Source organism: Mastomys coucha, unplaced genomic scaffold (genome assembly GCF_008632895.1).
Source record: "Mastomys coucha isolate ucsf_1 unplaced genomic scaffold, UCSF_Mcou_1 pScaffold21, whole genome shotgun sequence".
In the NCBI taxonomy this organism is placed as follows: domain Eukaryota; kingdom Metazoa; phylum Chordata; class Mammalia; order Rodentia; family Muridae; genus Mastomys; species Mastomys coucha.
The window spans coordinates 169851123-169870369 of record NW_022196904.1 but is presented as its reverse complement, the minus strand read 5'-3'; the positions used below and the strand labels follow the sequence as shown (position 1 = coordinate 169870369).

Genomic DNA, 19247 nt, shown 5'->3' with positions numbered 1-19247 from the left:
ACCATCACCACCACCACCACCACCCACACACCACCACCACCACCACCAACAACAACAACAAAAAACCACTTTGCTCACACCAATGAACATGCCCCATGTCCCAACTCTAAGCTAGGTTCTGCCCCTTCTGAACTTCTGCATGTAAAACTTCACTACATTCAACAGAAACCTTGGCTACAATACCTCATTTTTATCCTGAAGTTTGGAACAAAATCATTATCTTGGGAAAGACTCATTCCATTTTTTTTTTCATCTACAAATAACAAACCGTGCACACCATTTTATAGCCAATTCTTGCTATTTCAAAGGTAAGATAAAAATCTTAACGATGCAAAGAAGAAAAACAGCATTTCCTTGAAAAGTTAATTTTGGCCCATAATTATTTTTACCTCTTTTTTTGTTATATCTAAATATGAAAAAAGTCACCACATATGATTCACATCACATCCACAGGCTTCTCAGTCATAAACTTTAGGAACCCTCAAAGGCTTTGAGTGTTTTGTCGCCAAATTTTATTTGGCACAATTTTTGACGAACGACTGTGCAGTTTCTGGACTCTTGTACACTCACGTGCTCATCTGATGGCTCAATCTGTAGAAATGTTGCCCAAAGGAGCAAAAGGTTTATGAGACACACCTGACTAATGTTCCTTCTTGTAGATTCCTTCCATGTGCCGAATGAACTTTGCTGCATGAACCAACATCAAGGAAAAGAGTGCTAAGTGCCTTTGAACAACAAAGACCTGGCCCCTACTCTTGTATCTTGTGTATAAAAAATTTCCATGTGTCTAAGTGTATGTTCAGGGGTTCCTGAAGATGTATTAGGCACACCAAACTCCTTGGCCTCCTTGGGCCTTGGTATCCTCTGCTGAATTAGTTCATAACACCCATCTGTCAGGTTCCTTCCAGTTCTGATGTGACTGGCTTACAGAGGATGTGCTGTCCCTTCCCTGGTCACTCTGTGACATGAAATAGACACAGCTAGGGTGGCTGAAAGAGTGAAGCCATTGAGCTTGATTGAGGTGGTTAAACGTCAAATGGGTTTTACTCCCAATTTGAAAACAGCATTCCTAATCCTAAAATCCAAAATCCAATACTTTGTGAGCATTGATACAACACCATAATGCAAAAATCCCTGTCTGACCTCATGATCGGTTGCGATCAAAAGAGTCTATGCATATAGTTCTACAATATTCCAAAAAATTTGAAATCTGAAAAAACTAACTAATCAAACAACAAAACTACAAACTTCTTTCTAGTCTTAAGCATTTTAGATAAAGGATGCTCAACTAACATCTTACAAGAATAATAGTGGCTCACATTTAAAGGTGTCAACTTCATTCAAGTTTGGGGTCAGACATTCTTTGTACTATGCCTAATCTAATTGTTTTTAAAGATTTTATTATTATTTTTAGCACAATTTTTATATTTATTTTAATTATTTTATGTGTATGAGTACACATGGCCGTGAGCCATCATATGGTTGTTGGGAATTGAACTCAGGATGGCCCCGCTCACTCCGGCCCCGCTCACTCTGGTGTAGTATACTGTAGCTATCTTCAGACACACCGGAAGAGGGCGCTAGATCTCATCACGGGTGGTTGTGAGCCACCATGTGGTTGCTGGGATCCGAACTCAGGACCTTTGGAAGAGCAGTCAGTGCTCTTACCCACTGAGCCATCTCGCCAGCCCAAGACTTTATTTTTTAATACCGGGTCCCGCTGTATACCCCAGGGGCCTGAAACTTGCTATGTAGACCATGCTGGCCTTAAACTCACAGAGACTGGCTTGCTTCTGCCTCACAATGCTGGGGGATCTGCCTGTCTCTGTCTCCAAGTGTGCTCCTATTAGCTATTAAAATCTCTAAACCACTTTTTCTTAGCTAAGATCCCATTTGGTACTCCAATATGTAAAAGAGATCTCTGTGATGCTGCTCAGTTCGAAATTAAGAGGGGCTCAAATGTAGTCCTCTACTGTCTTCAAGGGGAGTTTCAGCGGTCACCTGGAGCTACAGCTACAGTTTGGAAACCTGTTTGCAACCAAATGAAAGGAAGTACATGAACGAGTACATCCTGATAGGTCTGTCTGAATCAATGCATACTAGGGTAGATCAGACATACCATCACCTGCATAGTCTCCTAATCACTTAGAAACACGGTGGTAGGCAGATGCCACACTCATAAGAGTTAACCTTGTATTTAGGATCATGAGGGAAAAAAAATCACTCTGAAAACTGCAACTTTAATCCAATAAAGCATAATAAGTGCTTTTTAGAAAGCTGCTTTTTTTCTGACTGGGGTTGTGATGTTTACGTCCTTGTGAGTACTGTAGATGGAGCAAGATTCATTCTGACCTACAGAAAGAACTCAGATGGGCTGTTGCCAAGGGTAACCACAGCTTTGCATATCAGCTCCAGGTTCACAGGCTCTGCTCACTTTTGTTGAACATGGACCTGCTGATCACGTCTTAGAGTTTGCAAGTCAGCTGGAAGCTAGACAAGATATAGATGGTCCTAGTTCCCCAGACTCCCCTGGGGAGGGCCAAGGTCCCCTGACATTTACAAAATGGCAAGGCAGGTGAGTCCTGTGAGATAAGGATGCTGGCCAGTCCTAGGAGAAGCCTTGGAATATCATGGACTTCTTAACCTAGGAACTACTTTGAACAACTAAAAAGCATTTATTTTCATATTGTTTGCTTATCTGTCTGGATTTTCAAGTCACAGAGAAGCACAGGAAGATACCTTGTTAAGGTTTGAATGTGAAGTGTTCCCCGGAGGCTCATATGTTTAAACACTTGTTCCTCGGCCTGTGGCCACCATTTGTGAAGGCCGTGGAAGCTTCAGGAGGCAGAGCTTTCCTGGAAGAAGTGGGTCATTGGTATGGGCCTTCAGGTCTTATAGCCTAGGTCCATTCCGTGTCCCTTCTCTGGTCCCTGACTGGGGATGCACTGTGACTAGCTGGCCTCTGATTCTCCTGCCATGCCTTCCCTGCTAATGTGTCAGTGTACAAAGTAACAGATTTGGACCAAAAATAAAATCAAGAACCACAGGTTCACATTTCAATGAGGTTGATCAGGACAGTCTGCCTCAGCTAAGGCAACACATACTTATTGATTATCGACTGTGTGCAAAGTCTTGAGGGAGGCTTCAGTCACAATTGCATAAATGAAGGCCAGTCTTATAGACGGACACACCAGCTCTGCGTAGAGCAAGGGTGGATGTTTAAGGCTCGCTGAGTAGAACTGAGAGAGATTAGAGATGATAACACTCTTTCTGGGTTGCAAGGCTATGCAGAGAACCTTGCAGATGAACCGCACAACATTCTGCCTCCCCGGAGTTGGGTAGCTCCGACAGGTGCTCCCAGCTTGATGAAGGGGGGGGGGGAGGGAGGAGAGACTGAAGACTGAAGAGTGGGTGAAAGGCCCTTTGAGGCTTAGCTTGTGTTGTGGAGTGTGGAGTAGGCCCAGGAGTGGTTAGCTTTTTCTATTCCCCTTAGCTAGGGTACTGGTTGCCATCAGAGGAGCCAGAGTGTCTGCGTCAGTCCTGGCACTTCAGGAACAGGGCACATCCCAAGCCAAGCATCCTTACATGTCCTTGAGGAAACCGCTGTGCTTGCTATTACAGTGTGCTTAAAAACTTCAGTAGCCTAAGAGCCTTGGGCTCAGGGCTACAGACAGAGCCAGGGAAGGGAAGCCACAGGCCACTTGTGAGAGATTGAAAAGAAATGGAGAAGAAAACTTTTACAACTCTGGAAGTGTTTTGCCATGATTTCCACCTGTGAGTCCAAATCAAACTGTTTTTAACAGCTTATCAAACACCCTGAAGGAGAGTTAATATGTGTGCAATGCTTTTTTTCCTGGGATGGGAGCTTTGCCAGCTGCTTTTCCATCAATACCGTTCTTAGGCAATCTCAACTAAAAGCAGTAAATATGACAAAGGCAGAACAAAGCATGGGAGATATCGCTGAGCAGATGTGTTTAGTGTCAGCTGCTGTTGACACCAGTGCCAGGCACCTCACTGTCCCAAAGATAAGAGCTGTGATTTGATCCCAGCTGGAGGGAGGGCACAAGATGGTTTACCATTTGGCACAGATCGTGTGAGATAAATGGCAGGGGCTACTGGCACCTCTGTTGTTCAAAGAAAAGGCAAGACTTTGCATGAGCTTCTAGGAGTCATCCCTCATTGTCTAAGGTATGTGGAAACAAATGCCTTATTGCCCGAACTTCCATGGAACTTGAACTTAGCACTGTAAGACACTGTGCAGCCTTGGGCAAATGGTTGCATCTGAATGGCTTTTGAAGTAACACCACTACTTTTTCCCTTTGAGACAAGCTTTCCACGAAGCCTGAGTCAGCATTGGACTTGGCAGCCTCAACCCTCAATCTCTGCAGTGCTGGAATCCAAGGGAGGCACAATGACACCCTAGTCACCGGCTGCTACTTTCTGACTTGCAAGAAGAAGTGGTTAATAAGTGAAGCTTGGAAATTCCTGCCTCCCTAGAGCTTTCAAATCCAGCTGGATAGACTTTGCTCGAGAGCAGTTTGTGTTTAACAAGTGATCTTTTTGTTTGTTTGTTTGTTTTTGTTTTTGTTTTTCGAGACAAGGTTTCTCTGGCTGTCCTGGAACTCACTCTGTAGACCAGGGTGGCCTTGAACTCAGAAATCCTCCTGCCTCTGCCTCCCAAGTGCTGGGATTAAAGATGGGCACCACCACTGGCCGGCTTAACAAGTGCTCTTAAGAGAGTCATCACCCACCTTTCTTTTCTATCACTCCAAAACAGCAGGGGAACAGTTCCTATGAGCTTCCTTCTTTTCTGTCCTGTGTTCTTCCCCCCAACATACATGCGCCCCTGTCTGGACTCTGCCCCTCCCCTCCCCCCATCCCAAGAAAGCAAGTGTTCACAGAACTGCATTTACTGCTCATGGTAAGATACAGAGAGAGGTGAGGATGCAGGCGCCTTACCATCCGTCTGGTAGTTTAGAGCTACAAGCTGTATCCCATGGAGCCAGAACATGAGGGGGTTGGGATTGGAGGAGTCGATTCTGGTCGCTGCGGGGTAGGTCCTCAGCAGCTGACAAGCAGTGTGCTGGATCAGTTTCTGAGAATACCTGCGACACAGACGTTTGGCGGCATTTTCATTCAGTGACGAGATATGATAGCATTTAGGAGTTCTAATGATAGCGCTGAGGGAAGTGCTTGGGCTGAGTGGAGAAGATTCCTCCCAGGTTTGTCGAATTCCTTCACAGGAACCTAAACCCGGCAAAAGATCAGCCTCTGATTAATGTCAAGACTCCAAACGTATTGAAAGATCACTCTCAACTGCACGTCAGATACATAGGTGCAACAAGGAAAACAGAGCCAAATACATCCTGAATGTGACTTCTGAGTTAAGTTTGCTACCTTGCAACATGGTGGCCATTGAGTTTTAGAATGAGGGTAGCAAGCTGGGGGTGGCTCAGTGGTAGGGTACAATTCCACCAGGCACAAGGTTTTGGATTCAGCCACCAGAACCAAAACCTAAACTAATAACGTGGGTATAGTAACACCAATTTAAATTGGACATCTACAAGTCCTTTTGCCTCAGGACTTCATTGTTCTGTGGGTAATCTTTATAAATACAAAGTCTGTATGCAAATGTATACAACCCACAACAAGAAACAAAAATCCTAACATTCTATCAGTGACCAACTGGTTAAACAGATGTCCATACAAAGGAATATCGCACAGGTATGCAAGAGGACAAGGCAGACAAATGTACAGTCTGCTGTCTGACAACTGAGAGCTCCTGCATTTGATTACATCCCATTTGGATTTTCTTTAAAATATTTTTTTTTCCTTGAACACCTTACAGTGAACTACCCAGTGGTACACTCTGAGAAACAACATCACAACACTGAGAATGGAAAGGAATTGTATTCATCTTGTGCATCAGCTGGACTTTTAACTGGGAGAATTTATTACTTTTACAATGAGAAGTAATTAGAAGTAAAGTGATGTATCCTGTGGATTCAGGACACTGTTCCAAAAACCGCTAGAACAGTCGAAGGTGCTTCCAATTTTACTTTTGAGGCAAACAATGTGAGAACATCCTCAGTAAAAATGCTACTTGCAGCGAGTTCAAAGAATAAATTAACAATTGAAAAATATTTATGTTGAACTTGGGTAGTGTAAACATCTATGAAAATAAAGGTGGACTTCAAAATTCAAAGGAAGTGGCTAGACAGCAAAGTATCTGAGTCATCTAGTATGCAGGACCAAGCAAAGATATTGAGAGGAGGTAACGTTACTTTTTCCAGATGTTCTGTTAAATGACGCTGTCTCCCCTGGGCTCAGTCTGCCAGGATTGCTGCCAAAAATGGACTTCCTGCTTTTCCTTTCTTTCCCTCTGCTAGAGCCAGATGAATTTAGAGTTGACAGGCCTGTTCTCATAAAATGAAAATAAATAAGCCAAAAGCTACAGGCAAGAGAGAGCTCAACATTTTCCATCCTCATTAATGTTTATATTGAAGTCCTACCATTTCCTTGTTACACAGCACAGTAGACCCATTACATTTTAACATGGTTGATAATAGTATTGTAAGCAATTATAGCCAAGTTTATTTAATCTCTAGGCAAATGCAACAAACATTGCATAGTTACTAAAGAATAATTCCCAAATTACAGAACAACACACATACATACACATACACACACACACACACACACACACACACTTCTAGTGAACTGTGTGCCTGAGTTTTAAAATTGCACATATGAAATATGCTGCAGTTAATATTTATTTCCTAGAGGCTAACAACCAACTTGGGGAGATGAAAGAACAATTATGAGCCTGGGCACAGTATTGTCCATATTATAAGTCTTCTGGCATTCTTTGTCGAAGCCTCATGGGCTTTCACCATCCACATTAGCATGTCTATCGTTGTTATTCAGCCCCTGTTTATGGGTGTAGCTTCTGACATCCCTTGGAAACAGTGTCATAGCAAACTCCCTGACCCTCTGGCTCTTACAATCTTTCTGCCACTCCTCCTCCCCAGTGGTCCCTGAGCCTTAGGTGCAGGAGTTATTTTGTAGATGTATCCTTTGGGACTGGACTCCACAACTCTGCATTCTGATTGGCTATGGTCTTCTATAATGGTAAAGTAAGGAATGCTGAGAGAGGGAGAGATGGTCATCCTTAGGGAAGAGCACACCAATTGGCTATCTGATGGAAAATGGGCAGCTCTCATATACAAGTAGCAGTATAATGAATGACTCAGGAAGCTGTACTATGCATTAAGGAATGTGTGTGTGTGTGTGTGTGTGTGTGTGTGTGTAAACAGCTAATGAAAGTTGTTTTATATATATATGTAAAATATATATCAACAATTACTGAATATTATTTTATACATAGATATGAAAAATATATATCAACAATTAATGAAAAAAAAAACAGACCATGAGTTTGAAAGAGAGAAAGAAGGGGTATATGGGGGAGGGGGCTTGGAGGTAAAAAAGGGAAGAAGGAAATAATATAATTGTAATCTCAAAAATTAAAGAAATCATTTTAAGAAATCCTTCTGACATGATCTTTGACCAAACCTTCTGCTTTCTTCTGCTTTTTTAAAAAGTAGGTGTGATTAAAGGAACTTATTCCTAGGATTAGTCTGAGGACTCAGTGGAAAAGATATAATGATGATGATGTTTTTGTGGCTTTTCTTTCTCACTCCTGGTCCATTCAGTCACTGGATCCTTTATGCCAGGCACAGTGCCCGGAGCATAGCAGGAATTTGGTACATATTTGCTGAATGAGAGAATGAATGCACACCAACCACACGACCCAGCTCTAGTTTAAGAAGACTGACTTAAAGGCTCCTGGAAAACCGTCACCACCATTGTCTACAGCTGTTCCATTGGAGAGGAACTCCTTAGGCTGCAGCAGCTTGGGAGGTCTTCTTCAGAAAATGGTAATCCTTGTAAGAACATCGGTAGAGAAAAGACAGAGATGTGTTTAAAAGCACAAATGAGTGTATCTGACACTGCTGGGGTGACCAAGAACCAGGGACTAGATAGCCCAGGGATGAGGACAAGCCAAATACTATTGGTCTTATAAAAAAAAAAAAAGTAGTGATGAAACGACTCCTCGTGGTGCTCTGCTATTCTAACCCAGCCATCATCAGAGAGGCTTCCTTCTGCAGCAGATGGGAGCAGATACAGAGCTACAGCCAGACATTACACACAGAGAGACTCTGGAACAGAGCTCAGAGGAACCTGTGGAAGAGGAGACAGGAGGAGTGTATGGCCGGAGGGGATGGAGGACACCAGGAGCACAAGGCCCTCTGAACTCACAGAGACTGAAGCACAAGCACAGGACTCTCACACAGGTCTGTTGCAGGTCCTCTGGGTGTATATTATGGCTTCTGGACTCTCACACAGGTCTGTTGCAGGTCCTCTGGGTGTATATTATGGCTTCTAGTTTACTGGTTTTGAGGGACTCTTGAGTGTGTGAACAAGTGGGACTCTGATTCTTGTGCCTTCTCTTGGGCTCTTTCCATTCTTTTTGATTTGCCTTGTTCAACTTTGATGTGACTTTTTGGTTTTTACCATACCATATTTTTATCGTGTTATGTTCTGTTGCTATCTCTAAGAAGCCTGATCTTTTCTAATGAGAGACAGAAAGGGAGTGGATGCAGATGGGAGGTGATGTTGGGAGGAGCTGGGAGAAGTCGAGGGAAGGGAAAGAGTAACCAGGATATATTGTATGAGAACACAATCTATTTTCAATAAGGAGGGGAGGCACCGATGATAGCTTCATAAAACTAAGGGAGGGTGGACTGGAGCTGGCCAAAGTCACAGATAAGAGCCATGCATGCATGAAAAAGCTTGCCCAATGACTTTGCTAACTACCCAATACTTCCCATATATATCTCTTTTTGGGATGTGGATTACCTTCAATCTAAAACAAATTTATGGGTATAAAAACTACTTCTGGTATCCAGTGGCACTGCCTGCACATGGTACACAGACATACATGCAGGCAAAGTACCCATACACATAAATTAGAGATTTTTTTTTTAAATGGAAGGAACTGCATATCCCAAGAAGGGATATATATACATAATACATATATATATATACATATATGTATATATGTATACATGTATATATATATGTATATATACATATGTATATATATATGTATATATGGTAAGTGCAGGGGTATTTGCCTTCAGAAAAAGGAACATAAATATGTGTCTATAAATGCACAGAGGCCTGCAAAAGAAGACATCATGGAGGACCAGAGACTCTCAGATTCTTTATAGAGACTCATGGCCTTGGAGTTTGGGAGTTAGTTAAGGGGGTTAGGGGGAATGCGTCAAGCTTAGAATATTCTTACCTATTCCTTACAGCACCGGGGATTGGTCCAGGGTTTTGTGCATTCTCAACCACTGAGCTGCATCCTCAGACTGAGTATATTCTGTCTAAGCAAAGGGCAGACAGTGCTAAAGACCACAGTGTACCTGATGAGAATTGGGTAGACGGGCGCTTGCTGGGAAGAATCCAAACACTAAGGTGGGTAACATGAGAGAGTTACTCCCTTCCCATTAGAAGGAGGAGGAAAAGCCAAGGATATGTAAGGGCTAAATGTAACTGAGAAACAAATCCTATAGCAGATATGAACAGGAAGAGCCTGCATTATTTCCCTGACCCTAAGAAAGGACACAGTCCTGGGAACTGAGCCACGGGCCACTGAATAGGTTCATAACTGTGCAAAACTTACTTCACTCTTATGGGCCTTGGGTCATCATGCTACACTCCTCAGGTTTGTTGTTGTTCTTTGTTTGTTTGGTGTGTGTGTGTGTGTTCTGATTTTTTTATCACAGGGAATTGAACCTTGAATATTTACAAATGCCAAGAAAGTTTACTGAGCTAATAACCCCACTTTATTTTTTTAAGTTTGAGAAAAAGTCACATTAAACTGCCCAGGATGGCCTTAAAATCATTCTGAAGATAAGCTTCACAATCACAGGTCTGTCTCAGCCTCTGAAGCAGCTGGACTGTAGGCCCGTGTTTCTGGACTAGAGGCCTGTGCTTCTGGACTAGAGGCCTGTGCTTCTGGACTAGAGGCCTGTGCTTCTGGACTGTAGGCCTGTGCTTCTGGACTGTAGGCCTGTGCTTCTGGACTAGAGGCCTGTGCTTCTAGACAAGAGGCCTGTGCTTCTGGACTAGAGGCCTGTGCTTCTGGACTAGAGGCCTGTGCTTCTGGACTGTAGGCCTGTGCTTCTGAACTAGAGGCCTGTGCTTCTGGACTAGAGGCCTGTGCTTCTGGACTAAAGGCCTGTGCTTCTGGGAATGGACAGATAATGCCGAATGGTGAGATTCACGGAAACTGATAATGTAATTTATTAATTTGCCAAACACAAAACCAAAAAGGAACAACATCTTGTATTTTCCTCAGGTACACCAAAAATTTATAATAACAGTGAATTTTTAGAAGGCATTATAACAATGACTTCAAGGAAATTCTTTTAGTTAATCTGAGAAAGGACATTAAATTAAAGACAAAGTAGAGAAACTTCAATTGCTAACAAACAGCACATAAAAAGTATGTGCTGTGTTGGGTCAGAGGGATGGCTCAGTGGTTAAAGGCACTGCTTTTGTGGAGGACCTGAGTTCAGTTCCCAATACCCATATCAGGTGGTTCACAATAGTTTATAGCTCTGAGGGATATGATGCCCTCTTCTCATCTCCTGAAACATGAAATGTATCACACACACACACACACACACACACACACACACACACACACACACACGTACATGCATGTACACACAGCCCTAAATAAAAATAAAATTTAGAAAGCCGGGGGTGGTGATACATGGCTTTAATCTCAGCACTCAAGAGTTGGCTGTTCCAAGACAGCCAAGGCTACACAGAGACTCTTATCTTAAAAAAAAAACAGATAGATAGTAGACAGACAGACAGACAGACAGACAGACAGACAGATAGATAGAATCTTTAAAAATGTTTTGTAAATTGTTTATTTATTTATTTTTGGTTTTTAGAGCTAGGGTTTCTCTGTATAGCCCTGGCTATTCTGGAACTCACTCTGTAGACCAGGCTGGCCTCAAACTCAGAAATCCGCCTGCCTCTGCCTCCCAAGTGCTGGGATTAAAGGCGGGCACCACCACTGCCCAGCCTTTGTAAATCTTTTAAATATACCAGGAATAAAATAGCCAGGTGTGTATGTTGCTGCACACATCAGAGGCAGGTAGATCTCTGTGCATTCAAGGCCAGCCTGGTCTACATAGTTCTAGGACATCCAAAGCTACACAACTAATCAAGAGATTCAAAAATAAAACAAACAGAAAACAGAACATCTACATACATATCCTGCACTACAAGTTAGGAGTTGGGCCTAATGGCCATAGACCCTATTACAGTTCTCTATTTGGTATAACTTTATCTTTTCCACTGAACTGAAATATCTGTGGGAATTTGTGCTTCCAGTTTATTCAATCCTTGAGAAAAGACAAAGCCAGTTGAATGTTTTTTGTTTTTATAGTGTTACCTGTATTTATAAAGAATGAAACATGAAGCAATAATGATTTTTTTTTTTTGAGACAGAGTCTTACTCTATAGTTCAGGTTGGCCTGGACTTCATTATATTAGACCATGTTGGCTTCAAACTAGTGGCAAATCTCTTGGCTCTGCCACTTGAGTGCTGGGATTACAGGCTTGTGGTATTCTTGAACAACATGGCTCCCACACTTGATCTGATGCTAACAGGTTAACTTTCTTCTTTACAATGAAATAAGCATCACTAGGTGTTAGTTAAATATGACCATGGCAAACTTACTTATGTGGCATAAATCATGTCCTGCGAAATTAAAAGGCTTAAAAATTTACACGTATGTATGTATGCCTACTTGTGTATGTGTGCAATATGTGAATACCTGGTGCTCAAAGAGGCCATCAGAGGGCACTGGATCTCCTAGAACTGAAGTTAGAGGTGGTTGTGAGCCAACTAATGTAGGATCTGGGAACCAAATCTGGGTCCTATACAAGGGCAGCAAGTGCTCTTAACTACTGAGCTGTCTCTAACCACTAAATTTAAGTGCTACCTTCCTGTATGTTTTTGAAATATTTGCTGCATATTCATTCATATCCTCTGCAACAGGATTTACTAGCAGAAGAGCAGTAGCAGCTGCCAAAAGTTTTATAGTTTCTGGAAGAAAACTTAAAATTAAGAAAATTCTATGATTTTTTTCATATGGCATGTAAGATGGCTACTATCATCTTAAAACCTAAATCTCCAGTATTATATAAGATAGTCCCTGAATATCTCTGTCCTCTTTGCCAGGAGCAGTGTGAGAAGTGTTGCTTGCCAGGACTGGAGTTCAGCACATCTCAAGAAGACGAGGGTTGGCATTCTGACTCGTCTGTCCAGGCCAACTTTATATGCCTTTTAAATCGACATTCAGAAGGATCCTCCAATCGGAGCTCTTTCCCCACCTCAGAAATCCTGGGCACAAGAGGTCTTTGTGTTTTGTTTTTGTTTATTTGTATGAGAAGATTAATTTTTCTGACTTCTATCTTTTTATTTATTTATTTTTCCTCTCTTGGCCCCATTTATGGGGCACACAATTGAGTTGACCTCACCCTGATGAGAAAGGCAGAGTAGATGCAGTTCAGGGAGGGACTCTGGAGACAGACAGGCCTCAGATTCATAGATCTATCATTTACTAAGTGAACTACATTTTTTTTTGAAGTAGCTCACCACATAAAGTCCATCGTGTTTCCAGAAATGGCCAAGTGGGAAAACTCCCTCCCTCCTCACAATTCCTGTCCTTATGGTTTGGGCAGAGCCTCAAGCCCACAGCTCAGGGATGGGGCTATGTAGTCCAGGCTGACCTTGAACATATGGAGATCCTCCCAGCACCAGACATTCAGAATACTGCAGCCCTCCAGTTTCAGGCATTGGTTAAAGTTTGGGAAAATAAGTCAGTGAGAAACAGTATGATTTCTGCTGGAGGTTCTGAAGAGCTCACAGGTTGAACCCAAGTCTGGAAACCTCTGATGGTGGCTTGCTATAGCTGCCTCCCAACACAACGGCTGCAAGAGCATGGCTGAGAGAGGGAAGGCACGTGCCTGAGCTGGACTGCACTGGGGGCTGGGTGTCTGTCGACACGCTACACTTCTTTTTTTAAGTACATCAGCAAGCAGGTATCTTTCTTTGCTCAAGTCAATTTCTGTAGTTTCCAAATAAGACTATTTACATGTATGTTCTGAAATCTTGGGAGGAAATTACTTGATGTGCTTCAGAATTGTTTTTATTTAAGAATGGGTGGGAGGGAGCTGGGAAGATGGCTCACCAGCGAAGAGCACTTGCTTTTCTTACAGAAGACCCCAGTTTAGTTCCCAGCACCCACATAGTGGCTCACAGCTGTCCATAACCCCAGTTCCAAGGAGTCTGAAGGTACCAGACATGCACATGATGCACATATATCCACTCAGACAAAACACTCATGCAATAAAAACAAACAAATAAACAAACAAACAAATTCTCTAAAAAAAATACAAAGAGAAATCCACTAACCTTGGAGAATTATTATGAAAAGTCAGAGATCATCTATGGAAATTATTTATTTCAATCACACAATTAAGTTATTTTGGAGTATTCAAAACTCCCCATTAGACAAATAGCACACTTTTATCCTTTGGCAACTTTAAAGATTAGAGGTGATATTGACTACTCTTACCTGGAAATTTTACTGCCTGGCAATAGATGACGAGGTCAGAGAGCTCTGGTGCAATCTGCCTGCTTTCTTTTTTGTTCTGAGGAAGGTAAAACTCTTCTCCCAGTTCCATGTCATACACCTTTCAAGGAAAATGACACCATTTTACCAGAAGGTGGAGGCCCCTCACTCTGACTCGACACCATTTTACCAGAAGGTGGAGGCCCCTCACTCTGACTCCCCAAAGCACTCTCTATACCCCTCCCACATGGCCAGCATGCTTCTCCTTCCTAAGTATTCCTTCACGTTCATATCTTAGCGCCTTCGTGAGGGAAAGGACTGCGTCTAATTCATTCATCATGTCTCTTGGGACAGAATGCATTATCTTTCACATGGAGTGGTCTATACACATTTGTTGAACTAATAGAGGGTTGATGATCTATATGCTTTGCTTCAAAAATTTGACACGGCTACTGTCTGAACAGATTTCCTCAGTGTCTTTAGGCTGTGAGGCACCTGGGGGTGAGGCCTGGGTATCTTATGTGTCTTTCAAGTCTCTGTGTTTTTGCCAACCCTTCATAATCTGGCCTCCTTTGATCTTCTTGGTGTGAATGACTTTAACGTTGTCCTCTTGGCTGGAGTGCTTTGTTTCTGTACACTTGAACAAATCTTTACTCTTAAAGAGCATCTTCCATGAGAGCGTATCCTCCATCCTCTGGCAATACAGTGAGATCACTATGCTTTTTACTTATCTACGAACATGATTTACAGTCCTGTCTCAACCACTAACCCCTTTATCCCCTGTACCTTTCTAGTGCCTGCCAACATATACCCCCAGGAGTTCCTGGTTGGGTGAAATTATGACAAGTGGAAGGCAGTCGTCCTATAGCACCTTCACTTGGACTTTGGCATCTGAGAGAGACTGAGTGAGAAAAAAAAAGAAGAAGAGGGGAGTCTCAGCCGAAAGTGACAGAACTCTAAAAATCCAAGAATCATGTGAAGAAAAGCCATCTCTGGAGAGATGGCTCAGCAGTTAAGAGCACTGACTGTTCTTCCAGAGACCCTGAGTTCAACTCCTAGCAACCACATGGTAGCTCACAACCATCTGTAATGGGATCTGATGCCCTCTTCTGGTGTGTCTGAGGACAGTGATGGTGTACTCACATACATTAAATAAATAAACTCTTCAACAGAGAGAAAAGCGATCTCCTACCTTTGCCTTATTGCCAGAGGAGTTGTCTGCCTTCTTTATCCTCTTGGGGACTTCTTCATTGTACTCAAACTGAAGCTTGTCAGCACATGATTTGTTCTCAGGTCTGTCTTCCAGAATATTGTCTGAAAATGAATTACCAGGCGTCAGCAAGAAAGAACCAAATGCTTCCCTTCTGGGCTTTGTGTGAGGATATCCAGCTACTTGTATATATCCACAGGATTGAGGCACTGGCTACATGTTTCCAACATGATGACTTGAAGCAAATTTTGAAACTTGGGTTATATATTTAGCTTCATGGACTCATTTATCGGTAGTTTTGGTATCATACAGACATACTCTAAGTGAAAAGGCCTGTCTTGCACGGATAGATTATCCTCTGTCAAAAGGCTGATGGCACACAGGTCTGGGAAGGATCTAGTGGTTCAAGCACTTCTATGTGGTACACTTGTGAGTTAAGCAGCCTTCCTTCGAATGAAGTTATTTGCTTCTTTGGACCCCAGAAACATCAAAGCCAATATTCATGAGAGAAGGCTTATTGTTATGCATGATGCAAAGTTTCTCCAATTTAAATTCATTGAAAAGTAAAGTTTTCATGACTGTTGTCTTTAAGTCATAATCTTAATGTAATTATTTCCAAGTATGGTAGGTAATCTTAGATTTTTTTTTGCCATGTTTGACATCTTTATTCAGAACAAGTGTAAAAGGCTGAGAAGTATGTCATGATTGTATTCTTTTTGTTTTTTGTTTGTTTGTTTGTTTGTTTGTTTTGAGACAGGGTTTCTCTGTATAGTCCTGGCCATCCTGGAACTCACTCTGTAGACCAGGCTGGCCTCAAACTCAGAAATCCGCCTGCCTCTGCCTCCCAAGTGCTGGGATTAAAGGTGTGAACCACCACCGCCCGGCATGATTGTATTCTTTTAAAGCGAAAAGCAAGAGAGCTAATATCTCCTTCCAGATTCACTATCTTTTTGGACCACAAATGCTTAGACCAAGATATCTTTATAGCAAATCAAGGTCATGCGGCTTACCAAGAGATCAATAAGTCCACTGCATTTCTATGCACAGAAGTGTCACAACTTCATGCTAATCAGACCCAAAACAGTGGAGACATAAGGCAGACATCCATGCAGTTAAAATACTGGGTTCAAATGACATTTACCTTCCTGACTGTTAGGAACAGGGGAGGCAGTAAGGACATCTGCTACAGAGAAAGAGAAGCAGAAAGAAAATACAGGTAAGGAGAATTAAGTTGGAGTCAGATGTATCAAATTAAGGCGTAGAGCAAAGCACGGGTTACAGCAGCTTAGATCACAAGGTAATGAATCAGAAGGGGTCTTAGAGAGCTAATATTTTGACTGTCATAGATTCAAGGGCTAGCAATGAAGGAAATGTAGCCAATCCTAGTTTTTTGGGTAGTGGAAGCAAAAGCATCAGGAGTTCAAGGTCATATTCAACTACATAGAGCAGCACTCAGGGCTGGCCTAAGCTAGGTGAGACCTTGTATCCAAACAAAACAAGCCCCCCCTCCCCCCAAGCAAACATTGTTAATTCAAATCATGCTAAAAGCTGCCCATTCATATTACTAGTTACAACTCTACTATTCCTAATATGGCTTTGATTAAACTCAGAGAGATGAGAGATGCATTGCAACCACCACTGACAACGTACCATTGCTAAGGCATTTAATGGTTACCTATGTAGGCTGTCATAGGACAAACTTCACAAGGCATGCCATGACTTCAAGTCCTATTTGGAAGTTAGCCAGCCCGAGGATCTTTCAAATGAAATGAGAAGTAGCCATGACAGTGGACTTCAGCTGTCATAGATCACAACGGGGCGTGTGTGGGGGGCATCATCAAACATTTGACAACTTTTTCATGACATATCAGAGAAACTTCTGGTTCACAATGGTGAAATGTCATTGTCCAGAACCTTGTGCACCATGGAAGTAGAGCTTGGTAGGCTTCTGCTTTCAACAAATATCCCACCCAAACCTTGGACAATGCATAGGACTAATTTATAAATTCAGTGGAGAGTAGAGTTAAATTTTACTTTCCTACACAATACTAAATCATAATGCTCTTTCTCTCCTCTGTTCATTTCACTATTCACAAATAAAAAATACAGAAATGATCATTTGAAAAGCTCCCTTTCCTGATCTCAACAGTACAAAAAGCCCTAGGGTAATTTATGATGGAGAAAGAATTTATATTCTAGTGGACCGACTTCTTACAGGAGCAAGTAACATCTGGACTGGGTGATTTCATCAGAGTAATTTTTCATTTATTCTCTGGGTCCATTTGTTTTGCTGTGGGGGCATTTCCATGGGGTGTACACATCAATATAAAACTTCCCACGTTCTTGTGACTTTCTAGGTCTAGGATGCTAATAACTTGTCTTGACTCCATTCAAATTATTGCCTCATGGCATTTCCAATCAAATAAGTGGGCCTTTAACTGATGGCATGAGACAACCAGCTATTGCAGAGGCTAAATATTAAATGGCCACTATTTAGCATTACATTTTAGGTCAGAATTCAACTAAGCCATTAGTAGTAATGACTGGAAACAACCTTGAGTATGATAAGCTAATATGTGGAGGTGGCTTAGTGATCCTTACATCAATGGCAAATGTTTACTAGTGTGGGAAGAGCTACACAAGCATCATGTGTGTACCAAGGATCACAGGGCCTTTGTTAATATGAGGCAAATGTTCTACCACTGAGCCAAACCCTCACCCCACTATATAATGCTACATAGGAAATGGAATCAGGAAGACCAAGAGTTCCAGGCCAGCCAGGACTAAACAAAGAGACCCTATCTCATTAAGAAAAAAAAAATTTTTGCAATTAGAAACCTTGGTGTTTTCTCCTGGGGACACTGATGCCTTTTGGATATCACCAAAGTAAAAGCCAACTATCAGCAATGTTGCAGAAGAAAACATTGTGTAATCTCCGGCTAATGACACCAATTACAGGCAAGTGAAGCACACACAGACCCCAGTTCTGACTTGAGAAGAATCCTTCACTAGTAACCTTTAGCCATCATTCATGTTTTTCTCTTTGGTGGGGCTGGAAGGAAATGTCTTGTTGGATTAGTAATCTGAGAATAGGGAGGAAGGAGAATGAGCCTCTTCTTTTTTGGTGCTGGACCCCCAGAGTGACAGCATGACAGTAAGTGACACTGTCCCCTACAGGTGGAATGAGAGAGACAGAGAGACAGAGAGAGAGAGAGAGAGACAGACAGACAGACAGACAGACAGACACAGAGAGACAGAGACAGAGAGACAGAGACAGAGCCTGAATCGTCTGCCAAGAGCTTTTACAATTTCAGAAACTCAAAGGCTGAAGGTGTGTTTTTCTGTTCTCATCCCCCCTCTTCCCCTACATACCCATTTCTGGAGTGATACCTCCAGCCTGCCTCCCTCCCTTGCTTCTCGTGAGGTTCTTGTTATCCTTGGCTGTGGTTGTGATACTAGAACCCTGTTCTTCCTGTGTCCTCACTATGTATCTGGATTCTCAGACTCCTAGACATTGTTAAAATCATTTGTATTGATTATCTATGGAGTTCCACATTTATTTGGGAAGAAAAAAAAACCAATCACGTGAGCACTTCCCTGTTCACAGCTGCAGGCTTTGTGTCTCTTACCGTCGGAAAGGGACTCGTAATCATAATCATATTCATCCTCCTCATCTTCCTCTTCCTCATTACTGGCAGGTGGCGGGTTGGCATTCCCGCCAGTGAAAGCCTGTGCTTGCATGGATGCTAACTGATGAGCCTGTAAGACAGGAATAATTAAAGACTGCACATGCGACCTACCGAGCTTCCACCCAAACCTTCAAAGCTGCCGCCTAGTGCTCACCACAGCTATAAAGGTGAACTGCCCCTTCTGGGTTCTCTTGGGAGAGAAGAAAGTATGGATTTAGTATAAGACAGGTACCTGCTAGCAGCATTGGCTCCTCATTGAGGCCCACGGATAGCTAGAGCCAGCCTAGTATCTTGGATTTCATTTTGTGTCTGGCTTCTTTATGTGGAGTTACCCCACTTTACTTGGAGTTACTCTGTGATCCTTGACTTACAAGCATGACAATCACACAAGCAGTGTCTGTCTAACCTGTGGCCTATCCTAACCTGTTAAGTCTGAAGGAACAGAGATAAGTCATTGTCCTTAGCCTCTCCCTTTAAGTCACCTTAGATTCCCAGAACAACAGTACCTGATTGAACAGACTCTCCCACACGCACCGGAATGAGGGTAGTTATCCACAATGGGGAGGCTGCTCCCTAAATTGGCAGTACTTGCCTAAGAATTTCAATCCTTCAGGG

The 19247-nt window shown here is 42.5% G+C and overlaps 1 protein-coding gene across 3 annotated transcripts in view; it reads right to left on the bottom strand.

Annotated features, from left to right (window-relative positions):
- Positions 1-19247, bottom strand: part of Plce1 (phospholipase C epsilon 1) — a 304329-nt gene that overhangs the window by 21746 nt on the left and 263336 nt on the right. For all 3 annotated transcript variants that reach the window (XM_031390225.1, XM_031390227.1, XM_031390226.1), the window contains exons 20-24: positions 18573-18702; positions 14926-15047; positions 13737-13854; positions 6285-6416; positions 4960-5247 (exon numbers count right to left, since the gene is read on the bottom strand). In XM_031390225.1, coding sequence (XP_031246085.1) covers positions 4960-5247; positions 6285-6416; positions 13737-13854; positions 14926-15047; positions 18573-18702 — 790 coding nt within the window. The remainder of the gene's footprint in view (positions 1-4959; positions 5248-6284; positions 6417-13736; positions 13855-14925; positions 15048-18572; positions 18703-19247) is intronic.